The sequence below is a fragment of the Schistocerca americana genome, chromosome 7 (genome assembly GCF_021461395.2).
Source record: "Schistocerca americana isolate TAMUIC-IGC-003095 chromosome 7, iqSchAmer2.1, whole genome shotgun sequence".
Classification (NCBI taxonomy): domain Eukaryota; kingdom Metazoa; phylum Arthropoda; class Insecta; order Orthoptera; family Acrididae; genus Schistocerca; species Schistocerca americana.
In genome coordinates, this window is record NC_060125.1 from 604128061 (window position 1) to 604144164 (window position 16104).

The 16104-nt window shown below is 38.9% G+C and overlaps 1 protein-coding gene across 2 annotated transcripts in view; it reads left to right on the forward strand.

The window, feature by feature from the left end:
* LOC124622554 (E3 ubiquitin-protein ligase ariadne-1) overlaps nucleotides 1-16104 on the forward strand; it is an 85992-nt gene that overhangs the window by 44846 nt on the left and 25042 nt on the right. For both annotated transcript variants that reach the window (XM_047148288.1, XM_047148289.1), the window contains exons 6-7: nucleotides 8259-8480; nucleotides 10077-10207. In XM_047148288.1, the coding sequence (XP_047004244.1) occupies nucleotides 8259-8480; nucleotides 10077-10207 (353 nt within the window). The remainder of the gene's footprint in view (nucleotides 1-8258; nucleotides 8481-10076; nucleotides 10208-16104) is intronic.

Below are 16104 nucleotides of genomic sequence, written 5' to 3' on the forward strand. Positions count from 1 at the left end.
CAGAATCTTTTACACAATGTTTTGAAATTATGGTGCTCATTTTATTGCTTGCCATTCTGGATGTGAAAATTGTATGCCAGTTTTGATCCAGTGTTGTAAATGTAGTAATCTTCTTATTACAGTATTTCAGACCCATCTTTGAATGTATTAAAAAGATGTGTTTAATGGGAAAATATATATACATTTTTTATTAGTTGAGAAGACATTTGAAATACCTTAAATAATTGCACAACAATGTAAAGAAAGGATAGATAGCTGCTTGTCATAAAGATGACACGTTATGTTGCAGACAGGCACAATTAAAAGACACTTACACATTAGCTGTTGGCCACAGCCTACATCAGAAGAAGAAAGAGAAACACGTACTAGTCATTCGTACAAGCAAGCAAACATCACAGGCGCATAACCACCAACTCCGGCAACTCAGATCTTCCCACCTTTCAGGGTGAATTCTTGTGTTTCATAGCTCCTGTACAAGGTTAAATAAATTCAACGATTCTGAGAAGAATAGAATGCTACTCACTTGAAAGATGACACATTGAGTTGCGCAATAAAAAGGCTGTTAAGAACTGATCTTTCGGTCAAAGCATTCTTCAGGAAGGAAAGGAGCAAAACACACCCATGTGCACCCCCCTCCCCTGCCCCTCCACCCCCCACACACTCACAAAGTGAGTGAGTGTGAGTGTCACACAAGGAGATACACCTCACACACACACACACACACACACACACACACACACACACACAAAACTCCTATCTTCGTCTGCTCTAGCTGGACTGCAACTGTTGTGTTGAACGAAAGCAGTAATCCGGAGTGAGGCAGGAAGGGGGGATAGTAGGGTAAGGGTGTAGACTAGTGAGTACAGTGGTAGAGAGTAGTGCACAATGAGTGAGAGGACATGAATTGGAAAGAGGTGATAGGATGGAGGGGATGGAAACCGTTGGGTGGAGAGTGTGGAGATGGTAGGTTATCATAGGTTGAGGGTGGAATAATTTAGAGAGCAGAGAGTAAAGATAATTCCTATCTACACATTTCAGAAAAGCTGGTAGTGATGGCGAGGGCCCAGATGGCCCTGGTTGTGAAGCAGCCATTGATGTCAAGAATGTTATGTTCAGCTGCAAATTGTGCCACAGGGTGGTCTACCTTGCTCTTGGCCACAGTTTGGCAGTGGCCATTCGTCCTGGTGGGTAGTAGGTTGGTAGTCGTACCAATATGAATAGCTGTGTAATGATTGCAGCTTGTTTAGGTGGAGGGGGAAGAATCATTAGTAGGATGCCTCTCATTACAGGGTATGATGAAGAATGTGTTTCAGTTGTTCCATCTAGGGGTGGTATTGGGTCACTAAGTTGCATTCCTTCATAGCTGGTCCGCGGTGGGGGGGGGGGGGGGGGCTCTTGGGAGGATTGGGTGGGTCGGGATATGGCTCAGGAAACTGGTTAACAAGCTAATTCTGGGAGTTGGTGCCTGTCTGTGAAGGTCTTTGTGATACCTTCAAGACAGTGGGCACAGTAGTTCTTGTCAGTGCAGATACGCCAGAACCAGGTGGCCATGCTTTAAGGGAGGGATTTTGTGGAAGGGATAGCAGCTCTCAAAACACAGCTACTGTTGATAGTTGTTGGGTTTAGTGTGGACAGACATGTGAATGGAGTCATCAGAGAGGGGAGGAGGAGGAGGAGGAGGTGGTCAACATCCAGGAAGGTGGCACACTGGGTTGAGGAGGACAAGGTGAAGCGAGTGGGAGAGAAGGTGTTGAGGCTATGAAGGAATGAGGATAGATTGTCTTAGCCTATGTCTAGATCATGAAGATATCATCAGTGAACCGGAACCAGACCAGGGGTTGGGTGTTTTGGGAGTCTAGGAAGGTATCCTTTAGATGACCCATAAACAAAAAAAGTTGGCATAGGGGGGCCACTGTGCATGTGCCCAGTGACTGTGGCATGGATTTGTTTGTATACAAGGGTGTATATGCCCCAGGAAATTTGGGAAAAACATGAGATTTTTTCACCTGGGAAAAACTGGGGAAGTTTTCATTGTTTTAATTTTCAGTTCAATTTTTGTGATTTTGGCTGGTAAGAGCTGATACTGTAACAAAGAATTTTAATTTACCCCACTACTGCAGAATAATTCTTCAACAATAAAATGTAACCAAGTGAGTAACACCAAAATCAAAATTTAGTTCCAAAGAAAATGTGCCATTTAAAACACCAAAACACACTGCACACACAAGCATCTTCCAACAACAAAATGTGTCAAAGGCTTTAGGACAAAGAGCTTACATACACTTCATAACAACAAACTGCTTTCTACGAGTGTGACATCACAACTGTTTGCATTTGTAACAGGTCGCAGGAAAACATTGTGAACAGTTGCTTGTGAAACATTACTTTCAAAGCAAATTTCCTTTTATACAAGATGAATTATGTTGTGTGTTAGTATTTGTGATTAATTCTTTAATTGCAACACATTTGACTCTCATTCAAAACTTAATACTTAGAGCGCCAGCCGCTTGGCAAAATTTTAGCCTCAGAACACCATCCATTTATGCCATTATTTAAAATTTTAATGGCACATATGCATTTGCTTTGTCTTAAAGGATGACACATGCTAAAAAAATACCAAGAATAAACATTAGTTTTCCGTATTTATTGCAGTTCTTACATAAATTACAAATTAAAGAACCTTCAACATCACAGCGCGTCAGAAATCGATGGTTAATATATTACAAAACTAAAAACCCGCCACGATTGCAAAAAAAGCACCTAGTGTTAAGTGTTAACGCAGGTTTCGGCGTAGATAACTAAACCTTCATCAGAACAACAATAAAACCCACAAGTGCCTAAGAAGACCTATGTCAATGATTAAAAGCACACCATGGCTATACCCTTCCCCATGAACCATGGACCTTGCCGTTGGTGGGGAGGCTTGCGTGCCTCAGCGATACAGATGGCCGTACCGTAGTTGCAACCAGAACAGAGGGGTATCTGTTGAGAGGCCAGACAAACGTGTCGTTCCTGAAGAGGGGCAGCAGCCTTTTCAGTAGTTGCTGGGGCAACAGTCTGGATGATTGACTGACCTGGCCTTGCAACATTAACCAATACGGCCTTGCTGTGCTGGTACTGCGAACGGCTGAAAGCAAGGGGAAACTACGGCCGTAATTTTTCCCGGGGGCATGCAGCTTTACTGTATGGATAAATGATGATGGCATCCTCTTGGATAAAATATGCCGGAGGTAAAAGAGTCCCCCGTTTGGATCTCCAGGCGGGGGCTACTCAAGAGGACATTGTTATCAGGAAAAAGTAAACTGGTGTTCTACGGATCGGAGCGTGGAATGTCAGATCCCTTAACCGGGCAGGTAGATTAGAAAATTTAAAAAGGGAAATGGATAGGTTAAAGTTAGATATAGTGGGAATTAGTGAAGTTCGGTGGCAGGAGGAACAAGACTTTTGGTCAGGTGACTACAGGGTTATAAACACAAAATCAAATAGGGGTAATGCTGGAGTAGGTTTATTAATGAATAAAAAAATAGGAGTGCGGGTAAGCTACTAAAAACAGCATAGTGAACGCATTATTGTGGCCAAGATAGACACGAAGCCCACGCCTACTACAGTAGTACAAGTTTATATGCCAACTAGCTCTGCAGATGATGGAGAAATTGAAGAAATGTATGATGAGATAAAAGAAATTATTCAGGTAGTGAAGGGAGACGAAAATTTAATAGTCATGGGTGACTGGAATTCGAGAGTAGGAAAAGGGAGAGAAGGAAACGTAGTAGGTGAATATGGATTGGGGGTGAGAAACGAAAGATGAAGCCGCCTGGTAGAATTTTGCACAGAGCACAACTTAATCATAGCTAACACCTGGTTCAAGAATCATGAAAGAAGGTTATATACATGGAAGAATCCTGGAGATACTAGAAGGTATCAGATAGATTACATAATGGTAAGACAGAGATTTAGGAACCAGGTTTTAAATTGTAAGACATTTCCAGGGGCAGATGTGGACTCTGACCACAATCTATTGGTTATGACTTGTAGATTAAAACTGAAGAAACTGCAAAAAGGTGGGAATTTAAGGAGATGGAACCTCGATAAACTGACTAAACCAGAGGTTGTACAGAGTTTCAGGGAGAGCATAAGGGAACAATTGACAGGAATGGGGGAAAGAAATACAGTAGAAGAAGAATGAGTAGCTTTGAGGGATGAAGTAGTGAAGGCAGCAGAGGATCAAGTAGGTAAGAAGATGAGGGCTAGTAGAAATCCTTGGGTAACAGAAGATATATTGAATTTAATTGATGAAAGGAGAAAATATAAAAATGCAGTAAATGAAGCAGACAAAAAGGAATACAAACGTCTCAAAAATGAGATCGACAGGAAGTGCAAAATGGCTAAGCAGGGATGGCTAGAGGACAAATGTAAGGACGTAGAGGCTTATCTCACTAGGGGTAAGATACATACTGCCTACAGGAAAATTAAAGAGACTTTTGGAGATAAGAGAACCACTTGCATGAACATCAAGAGCTCAGATGGAAACCCAGTTCTAAGCAAAGAAGGGAAAGCAGAAAGGTGGAAGGAGTATATAGAAGGTCTATACAAGGGCGATGTACTTGAGGACAATATTATGGAAATGGAAGAGGATGTAGATGAAGATGAAATGGGAAATACAATACTGCGTGAAGAGTTTGACAGAGCACTGAAAGACCTGAGTCGAAACAAGGCCCCGGGAGTAGACAACATTCCATTAGAACTACTGATGGCCTTGGGAGAGCCAGTCCTGACAAAACTCTACCATCTGGTGAGCAAGATGTATGAGACAGGCGAAATACCCTCAGACTTCAAGAAGAATATAATAATTCCAATCCCAAAGAAAGCAGGTGTTGACAGATGTGAAAATTACCGAACTATCAGTTTAATAAGTCGCAGCTGCAAAATACTAAAGCGAATTATTCACAGACTAATGGAATAACTGGTAGAAGCCGACCTCGGGGAAGATCAGTTTGGATTCCATAGAAATGTTGGAACACGTGAGGCAATACTGACCTTACGACTTATCTTAGAAGAAAGATTAAGGAAAGGCAAACCTACGTTTCTAGCATTTGTAGAGTTAGAGAAAGCTTTTGACAATGTTGGCTGGAATACTCTCTTTCAAATTCTAAAGGTGGCAGGGGTAAAATACAGGGAGCAAAAGGCTATTTACAATTTGTACAGAAACCAGATGGCAGTTATACGAGTCGAGGGGAATGAAAGGGAAGCAGTGGTTGGGAAGGGAGTGAGACAGGGTTGTAGCCTCTCCCCAATGTTATTCAATCTTTATATTGAGCAAGCAGTAAAGGAAACAAAAGAAAAATTCGGATTAGGTATTTAAATCCATGGAGAAGAAATAAAAACTTTGAGGTTCGCCGATGACATTGTAATTCTATCAGAGACAGCAAAGGACTTGGAAGAGCAGTTGAACGGAATGGACAGTGTCTTGAGAGGAGGATATAAGATGAACATCAACAAAAGCAACACAAGGATAATGGAATGTAGTCTAATTAAGTCGGGTGATGCTGAGGGAATTAGATTAGGAAATGAGGCACTTAAAGTAGTAAAGGAGTTTTGCTATTTGGGGAGCAAAATAACTGATGGTGGTCGAAGTAGAGAAGATATAAAACGTAAACTGGCAATGGCTAGGAAAGCGTTTCTGAAGAAGAGAAATTTGTTAGCATCGAGTATAGATTTAAGTGTCAGGAGGTCGTTTCTGAAATTATTTGTATGGAGTGTAGCCATGTATGGAAGTGAAACATAGACGATAAATAGTTTAGACAAGAAAATAATAGAAGCTTTCAAAATGTGGTGCTACAGAAGAATGCTGAAGATTAGATGGGTAGATCACATAACTAATGATGAAGTATTGAATAGAATTGGGGAGAAGAGAAGTTTGTGGCACAACTTGACTAGAAGAAGGGACCGGTTGGTAGGACATGTTCTGAGGCATCAAGGGATCACAAATTTAGCATTGGAGGGCAGCGTAGAGGGTAAAAATCATAGAGGGAGACCAAGAGATGAATACACTAAGCAGATTCAGTAGGATGTGGATTGCAGTAAGTACTGGGAGATGAGAAGTTTGCACAGGATAGGGTAACATGGAGAGCTGCATCAAACCAGTCTCAGGACTGAAGACCACAACAACACCAACAACAACAACAACAACATGGCTATACATTTATAAATGAAAAAGAAAACACAAACAGTACATATGTACAAAGTCAAAACCACAACTTAACTTGCAGTTGCAGTTTATGGCGGGTCATGGCCCATCGAACATAGGCCGGTGTGAGGTGGAGCGTACACCATTAAGTTAAGTAGTAGTTTTGACTTTGTACATATGTACTGTTTGTGTTGTCCTTTTCTTTTTCATTAATAGATGTATAGCCACGGTGCTCTTTTAATCATTGACAAAGGTCTTCTTAGGCACTTGTGGGTTTTATTGTTGTTCTGAAGGAGGTGTAGTTATCTATGCCGAAACCTGGGTTAACACTTAACACTAGGTGCTTTTTTCACAATCGCGGCGGGTTTTTAGTTTTTTAATTACAAATTATGCAGTAATGATGGAAAAACGTGCATTGTGGACTTCTTGAGCAATTTCCCACATAATTGGATTTTCACTGGCTAAGTCGATGTGCTTGACAAAATGTGTTCAGACAAATAACCCATGAAATATTTAGTGCACAGCAGCAAAATTTGTAATTTTGCATGTCAGAAATATGGAGCTGCTGCAGTTTAAGCTGTGCTCTTAGGATCGTGCCTAACCACACCATCAGAGGAAAAACAGCAGAAGATTTTGATGACCAATATTACATGTGACATCTTAGCTTTTCTTGTAGCTGCACTGTATGCATATTAATTTGAACCATTAAGTTTTCCTATTTGTGTGTTTGTACTACTTAACATTGATGTTGCTATTGGCTGACTACAACACATGACCTATGCCCAGAATAGCTGCGGTCATTGGTTGATGAGATCACGTGACATGCGCTATGATTGGGTGACAGAAGCAGAGTGCACAGTGTGATCTTGATTTCAGTGCTTTGGAAGCTACTGTACTCTGTGCAATTCATATTTATACTTTCGTAATACAAAAATATGCAGTATACATGTTGCCGTGCATGAAAGAAGTTCTACACCTGTGTTTAAAAACTCTTGCCATTAAAAGGATTGATACATTTTACAGCTCTGACAGAAAGTATATTGTCACTTAAGACAGAAATAATGTACTTTCACCCAGTGTATAGTGTATTTTCACCTTTATAACTGGGAAATTTTGGAATTTTAAGTTTTTGTCTGAAACCTCTCTGTGTAACAGTCTTTTCGTTGTACCAATCTGCAACTCAACGTGTCACGTGTCATCCTTACAGTGAGTAGCAACCTATCCTTTTCATAATTGTACAGCATACAGCAGTTTGATTTCTTCTATAGCTCCTAAATATTCACTGTGTGCTGTGGCTTAACTTCAATTCGCACTCTTCCAGCTGTGTACTGGATGTCAGTATGGTACTACACTTCTGCAGATACTCTGTTAAGAATCCCAATGCTAATGTATTTTAGATATTCATCTAGCCAAAATTAATTTAGCAATCTTCAAAGTGTAACAGAGTCAGAGTGTCATTCTTAGATACACACAGTATTTGAAGTGTCCCGTGAAAGTAAATACATTACAGTTACATTGAAAGAATTTGTGACAAGGCAGTTTACGGGACAGTCATTAAACAAATAGGTATGTGGATGAACTTGTCATTGTGGATATATATTTTGCAAGTGGTGTTGAGTATGCAACATAATTTTGGCAGTTATATCACAGACAGAACAGTTAGAGGAGGCAGTAACTAATGGAAGATTTTGTGAAGCTGTTGTATACCGTATACTTGACCTAAGAAATACGTAGCAAGTTCATAATTTGTAAGTTCATTAAAGTTATATCCAAGATGATAACCTGGCCATTTGTCAAAATCAAAATAATAAATTTTGTCACACTAGATACAATTAATAAAAGAACATAATTTATTTCAAAACTCATTAATGCATTATTTGATGTGTTTTGTAAAAGAAATGTCAAACTAATAGGTGAACTATTTTGAGGATTCTTAAACGCAAAAGTATAAGAAAGTAACTGATTAAAAGGTCTTACTTTTGTTGACTGTTCTAGAGAACTGGTCCACTTCAGGTTTTTAATTCTATGCAAGGTTAGAAACATTAATTGTATTTTTGTTGATTATTTACAGTGCAATCGTTTGCTGAGGTGGTGTCCCTCTCCAGATTGCAACAATGCAATCAAAGTGCAATATGTGGAAGCCAGGCCTGTAACATGTAAGTGTTCACACACGTTCTGCTTCGCATGTGGCGAGAACTGGCATGATCCTGTCAAATGCCACTTGCTGCGTAAGTGGATAAAGAAGTGCGATGATGACTCAGAGACTTCTAACTGGATAGCAGCAAACACAAAGGTTAGCATCTACATCCATATCTATACTCTGCAAACCACCATGAAGTGCATGGCAGATGGTACGTCCCATTGTACCAGTTATTAGGGTTTCTCCCCATTTCATTCATGTGTGGAGTGTGAGAAGAATGATTGTTGGAATTCCTGTGTGTGTGTGTGTGTGTGTGTGTGTGTGTGTGTGTGTGTGTGTGTGTGTGCAGTAATTATTCCAATCTTATTCTCATGATTCCTATGAGAGTGATACATAGGAGGTTACATTATATTCATAGAGTCTGTCTGTTCAGTTTCTTCAGTATCTCTATGACAGTGTTCCACTGATCAAACAAACATGTGACCATTAATGCTGCCCTTCTCTCTGTACATTCAATATTTCCTGTTAGTCCTATTTGGTACAGGTCTCACACACTTAAACAACATTCTAGAACCGGTCACACGAGTGATTTCTAAGCAATCTCCCTTGTACACTGATTGAACTTCCCCAGTATTCTACCTATAAACTGAAGTCTACCACATGCTTTACCCACAACTGAGCCTGTGTGAACATTCTATTTCATATCACTACAAAGTGTTACATCCAGGTATTTGTATGAGTTGACTTTTTTTGTGAAGTACACATTTTTATATCTTTGAACGTTTAAAGCAAGCTTCCAATGTTTGCAGCACTTTGAAATGTTATCGAGAGCCAACTGAAAATTTATACAGTTTCTTGCAGGAGATTAGATATGAAGTTGTTGCAGTAAAATAAATACTCAGATAAGAACTCTTGCTGAGCTATTTGACATGTTAACTGCAGATTTCATACAAAGAATAACAATTTGCACAGTGCATTAGGAGTTCACTCTCATCACCGTAACTAAACTTCCAATTCCTGCACTCACCCTGCACTTACCGAGTGACAATGGTGTGAGAAGTAATAACTGCTCACACTGTGTACGAAAGGTGTGGAATATTCTTGTTCACTTACCATGCTCACATTATTCATAAGAATATGTGCATGTGTACTGTATAAAGCCATATGAATAACAAATTTGGTAAAGGCAATATGTACTCACTGTGAAATATTTGAAAATATGTATGGGACATTGTGCATTGTAAGTAAGGAATCTGAACTGAAACGAAAGTGGATGCGTGGGAAGCAGCTCTCACTCCTCATTTAGAAGGGCGTCTGGCTTATAGAAGGCAATAAGACCAGTGATGTGACATTGGCTGCTGGACTCGCAGTTGGGCAGACCATGGTTAAAATCCCCCTCCAGCATTGCTGATTTAGATCTTCTTTGGTTTACATCAGTCGGATGTAAGGATGATTCCTTTGGAAAGGAAGCTGACATCCTAGCCCCATTGTAATCCTACGTAAGCTTCTGCTCCATCTCGAATGACCTCATCGTCAATTGGATGTCAAAACATAATCTTCCTTTTCCTGTGCTAAATCTTGCATTTTGTTTATTACATGCCACTTTCTATATAACATTTTGAGAAACAAAATTTGACATGGATAGAACACAAAATCTTTCATATGGAACTGTAGTAGATAAGTCACCTGTTTTAAAGAACCAGACAAAGTAAGAAGTAACTTGTAACACATTTTGGCAATTATTTTCAGGAGTGTCCAAAGTGTAATGTCACAATTGAGAAAGATGGTGGCTGCAATCACATGGTTTGCAAAAATCAGAACTGTAAAGCAGATTTTTGTTGGGTGTGCCTAGGTCCTTGGGAACCTCATGGATCTTCATGGTAAGTTCTATCACCATAAGTACCTGCAACTAATTCTCTGTGAATTAATGTGTTCTAGATATCACTAACATTCATTAGAATACAAGCAGTATCCATTTTTCCATTAAGTGATTCTAGTCACAGTAAAATTACTGACACTCACCTGTGGATAAAATCAAAAATGATAAAATATGGCATACTCAGGAGATTGAATTAGTTGTGTAGCTTTTCTTACTTAAACTATCACACTTTAATAAGTAAAAATGCAGTAAACAGATACAGAATTATTTTAGGCCAGAAAGAAACAGTACTACCAGTGGATGCTTCATCTCTCCATCCTTTATTAAGATATTAAGCAATGGAAAATCCATGATGGAACTTAACAGTATAATGAAAAGGATAGTTGCTACTCAGCATATAGCGGAGATGGTGAGTCACAGAAAGGCACAATAAAAAGACTGTCACAAAGTTAGCTTTTGACCAACAAGGCCTTTGTGAAAAGTAGACACCACACACACACACACACACACACACACACACACACACACACACATTCACACGAGTGTGTGCATGTGTGTATGTTGTTTTACTTTTCACAAAGGCCTTGTTGGCTAAACATTAACTTTCTGACCGTCTTTTTGTTGTGCCTTTCGGCAACTCAAGACCTCAGCTATTTGTTAAGATATTTTTTTTAATTTTAATTTTTATTTTTTATTAATAGTTCGTTCTCATTTCCATGCCTATTTCACTTACATTACCCGTTCCAATACTTACTTTTTTACAGTGTTGCTATAGATCACTTCAGGGTAGTTCCTTAAATAGGCCATGGCTGCTTCCTTCCCTAATTTTTACCCATTTGAGGTAACTTTCTAATTGCCATAGTGCCAGTGGGGCTACTTTCAATACCCCCTCTTCCACCCTTTGTACAACTAATTACTCAGAGTTTGTTCATGTGCCGTGTCTTTGCCATATTCTGTTGTTTGCTCTTTGGTTTTACAAAATTACATCATTCCAGTATCTTCCGTAGGCTGTTTTATTGAAATAAAAGTTAATTGTCTGTTTATTGTATTATTTCCCCCTTTGTTTCTGTAAGCTGTTGAGTGTTTCTGAGATGTGCTAAAAACTTGCTGTTGAAGACCATTAGTAGGTTATGAGATGACTGTTTTAAGTGCAGTATAACCCCGCTTTTACGATCCCGGAATTAACATTTTCCCGCCATTTGACATTTTTTATCGGTCCCATCAAATTTCCTATGCCGACAATGTTAATTTGCACCTGATTTTGCATCAACATAATTTTTATAATTTTCCTGTGATTTACATATTACGAAAAAATATTTGCGGAGAAAATATGATACTAGTATAATGTTGGCCGTCCAGTAGTGTTTACAAATATTAAATGGTTAAGTTTCTTGACACCAGTGCGCTCTATTCAGCGGATTTGAACGGGTAAATGAGTAAAATCTGTAACAATTATTTGTGCCGTATTTCCCGCCGCTGCCTAGCTCTACTTGGCGTGGTGGCTGATGGGAGTAACTAGGTTCGTTCGAATGAAGATATCATGACCAATCACAACCATTTTTGAACTGTCTCTACTGCGCAAATGGAGTTTCGTGATTATTGTGATCGTCGTGACACCTTTGTCGAACCATATTTAGCGTGTTTCAGTGTATGGCCACGTGGGGCGCTAGTCGACACTGTCATTCACTTTGTTTTGCTCAAATGTTTTTAGTGTAAACACAGTGCCGGTTACGTATTGTTTTCATGCTGAGCAAAATGTGTTTCAAGAATTTATTCTCGTTGTCAAGTACAGCATTTATGTATGTATTTTTTGTGATGATACACAGACAGACAAACAATGTCAGTGATAGTTTGTGCACGCTTGTGTGTGTGTGTGTGTGTGTGTGTGTGTGTGTGTGTGTGTGGTTTTCTACATAACTGATGAGGCACAGTAGGTACCTGATAACCTTAGAAAAATGGGTACAGTGCAAGAGATGCAGAATAACACTATACAAAATACTTATTTACATATTTGCACTTGACAACAAGAAAAAATTCTCGAATTGCGTCGTGCTAAGCATGAAAAAATACGTAATTAGTGCAGTATTTCATTATTTAAATAATGAATGACAGCTGCAGGCTTTCCAAAAACATCAATTATGACATTTGAAATTAAAATTTCTCGAAATACATTGTTAAGCATGACAGAATACGTAACTAGTGCAGTATTTCATTATTTAAATAATGAATGACAGCTGCAGGCTTTCCAGAAACATCGATTATGATATTTGAAATTAAGTCAGATGTTTCCACTAGCCAAGCAGTTATCAATTCCAGTTACATTAGCTGTTTTTATTAGATAATCAGGGTGTATACGACCCGGGACAACCGGGAAATCCGGGAAAAACCCGGGAATTTTTTCATCTGGGAGAAAACCGGGAAAAACTCGGGAATTTTTCGGAATTCCAGCAATTTTTCATTGTTTTAGCTTTCAGTTAAATTTTTTTAATTTTGGCTGCAGAATTGATTCTCCAGCAAAGAATGTTATTGTATCCTGCTGCTGGAGAATGATACTGCAGCAATAAAATATAAACGAGAGGGGGAAAAAAATAAAACTTTAGTGACAAAGGAAATGTGCAATTTACAACAACAAAAAACCGTGCACGCACAAGCATTTGCAAATAGCAAAAATATGTCAAAGGCCGTAGGGCGCAGACTGTAATTCTTCTTAACAATAAACTGCATGCTATGAGCATGACATCACAACTGTTCACATTAGGTTCGTTTGACCAATTGCCAGCGGTCTGTTGCACATGTGCATTTGACTCGCGTATAAGCAGTACCTTCTCCCGCTACTTGAAGTTTGGCTGTTAGCTGTATCGGTAGCAGCAGCAAGCAGCCAGATGCAAACAAGAAAAATTTTTCTCGCGCACCCTAGCTGCCGGATTCACGCTTGCACAGAGTTGTAGTGGGGAGGGGGTTAACCTCCACGTGACACGTGTTTACGTTAAGTGATTTCGCTGCTTCTCTTCGTGTACAGCTCCCAAGTCAAATGAAAACAAAACGGATTTCTGCGGCCGGGAGCTATCAAGTGAATTAAAATACATTCACATAATTACGGAGGGCAGAAATATATTATTAATTTCAGTTTTCTGATTTTATTTTATTTCCAAGTTAGTAGCAGTCAAGCATTAATTGCCTTGCAGAACAGTGAAGTTATTTTTGCAAGTTTGCTAAAGAAATTTAGCTTTATTAATCTTTCCGCTGAGGCAATCATTTTATTTGAGGCTAGTTCCAACTTTTCGCCGAATTTCAAGTGCACGTTATCATCTTCTGCCATATATGGCATTATGCCATAATAAAGAACCAAAACTGAGATCGTAGAGTACTGGTACTCCAAGAAAATTTACATCCCAAAAACCACACTGAAAAGCTTAATATCAGATGGGACCTACTTCATTGTGAATCTGGAAAAAGCCAATTCGCACTTCAAGCCGAATTATGCATTTTAGTATGGTTTACGAAATTCCGATGCTCTTTGGAGTACCCTCTGATACCCTGTTTCTTTTATGGTGTAATGTAAATTCTTTTAGTGCTTTATACAAACGAACATACGGGCTTCCTACACCACTGCAGTTGCACACGCACAATAATGCCTGTTTTCTGGCGCTCTCTGGAAACGTAAATCGAACCTATTTCTAACAAGTCTTCGGATAGTATTGCGAACGGTGGTTAGAAAAGCGTTACTTTCAAAGTAAATTTCTTTTTACGCAAGATGAATTATGTTACGTGTGAGAAAGTGGGATGGATATCTAAATCACAGAGCGTTCGAAACTGAACAGTTTGAGGACCAGCCACTTACAAGAATTTCGAGGCGAGACATTCATGTCATAATTTTAAATTTACTGCCACATTTGTGTGATGTATCTTAAAATATAACACAAGCAAAAAAGATCAATATTACATGTGAAAGCTTAGCTTCTGTTGTAGCATGTTAATCTTAGAGACTAATATTATATGTGAAAGCTTAGCTTTTCTTGTAGATATACAGTACTGTGTACATTAATGTAAACCGTTAACTTTTCCTTTTGCGTGTTCGCGCTGTGTAACCAGTGATCTTGCTATTGGCTGACTGTAACATGTGTCCTATGCTCTGAATAGCTGCTGCCATCAGCTGACGAGATCTCGTGGCTTGAGATATGACTCGCTTACAAAAGGACATCGCAACCTCGGTTTCAATGCTCCGCAAACTAACGCGCTGTGTTTGGTGCAATTCGAATTTATACTTTCGTAATACGAAAATATGGGACGTATATGTTGCTGCAAATCAAAGGCCTTTCCAACACTTCTCTCCTTTTTTTTAAATTAAAAGTCTCTCCAAAACTTCTCTGCCCGCCTTTTCTTTTTTTTTTTCCGGGAAGTTCTACGTGATTGTATAGAACGTTAACCATTCAAAGAATTGCTAAGTTTTACAGTTCTGAGGGAAAATCTGCGGAAAACCTACTGTCACTTAGCACATAAAAAGTGTATTTTCGGCCGAGGAAAAAGCATATTTTTTAAACGGGATATCCGGGAGAAATCCGGGAATAATCCGGGAATTTTTTTTCCTTGTCCCTGTATACACCCTGATAATAAACCTTTTTGATCATAAAAAAAAGCCCTGACAAGTCTTTTGATGCCTGTTGTGTACTTACATCATACATAAAGTACAAGGGGCTATCCTATACAAACTTTTACAGCTTAAAACATTATTTTCCACATTTTATACCATTTTTTTTAAGTCCCTTGAAAAGTGTAAAAGCGGGGTTTTGCTGTATGCTGCAGGTCTTCGCCAGCAGTGCACAGATTACAGCTTATTGAGAAGAGCAGGGATAAGAACAAATGGTATTGTCAGACTGGCTTTGAACTTGGATATTGCATGATGAAATTTGGCTGGAGAATCATAGGTGTCAAACATGTCTGGGTGAATAAAATGAAATAAGTAGTTTTTTGCATAAGGTGGAGTTTTAAATAAACCAAAATTGCAGGTGAGGCCATGATAATTTTCTGGTAAGAGTTACCTAGTGCCCCACACTCATCAATATTGATGTGAAAACATTTATTTTCTCTCCTTCATACTTTCTTATTCAACAAAATACCATCAGATTGCTAATAACAACAAGACTAACAGTGCATAAACAGTGCTAGAGTGTACAATGGATAGATCGTGTCTGTATGTGTTTGTCATGAAGTATTGGTTTTGCCTGTGACATCTTTGGACCGTTGTAGGTGCATGTACATGATTATTACAGATTAGCCTTGTGTAAAAGTTATAAATTGTGTAGTGTGGAAGCACATTTAATGAAGACATTGATTCAAGTGCAGTTGCGAAGAGCTTTTGCAGCACTAATAGTACCCAAAGCGAGACAATAAAAATACTCACAGGAATAACAGTGAAACTCAGTATTAAATTAGCAAATTACTAATTAATGTAAGATACTGTGTCATATAACTTGCAAATATGCTCAGAATTATGAAAAGTGCAGCAGAGGAAAGCTCGTGTCAAAAGGAATCTAAAATGCCTTAAAGGTCCAGAACCAAGTAAATGTGAGAGCTATGTTAGTGTTGAGAAGGAAATGGAAAAACTGCGCAAAGTGATTACGCAGCTGGCCCATCAGGTGTATAGCAGTCAGCAACAGTCCAAACTTGTGATTTATCTAGTCTGCAACCATTGTATCAATAAGATTGATAACTAAAGTAAATATTAATATGAGAAACCTGTCATGATTTTACCCTGATGTTTTCGTGAAAAATCTACACCACAGACCTCAGCTGCATATGCAGGACTTTTTAGTTTGTGCAGTTTTAGTTTTTGTAATGAAAATTGCATTAAACAAGTCACTAATATAGATATCAGGCTATGCTACAGATCAGTCTGTT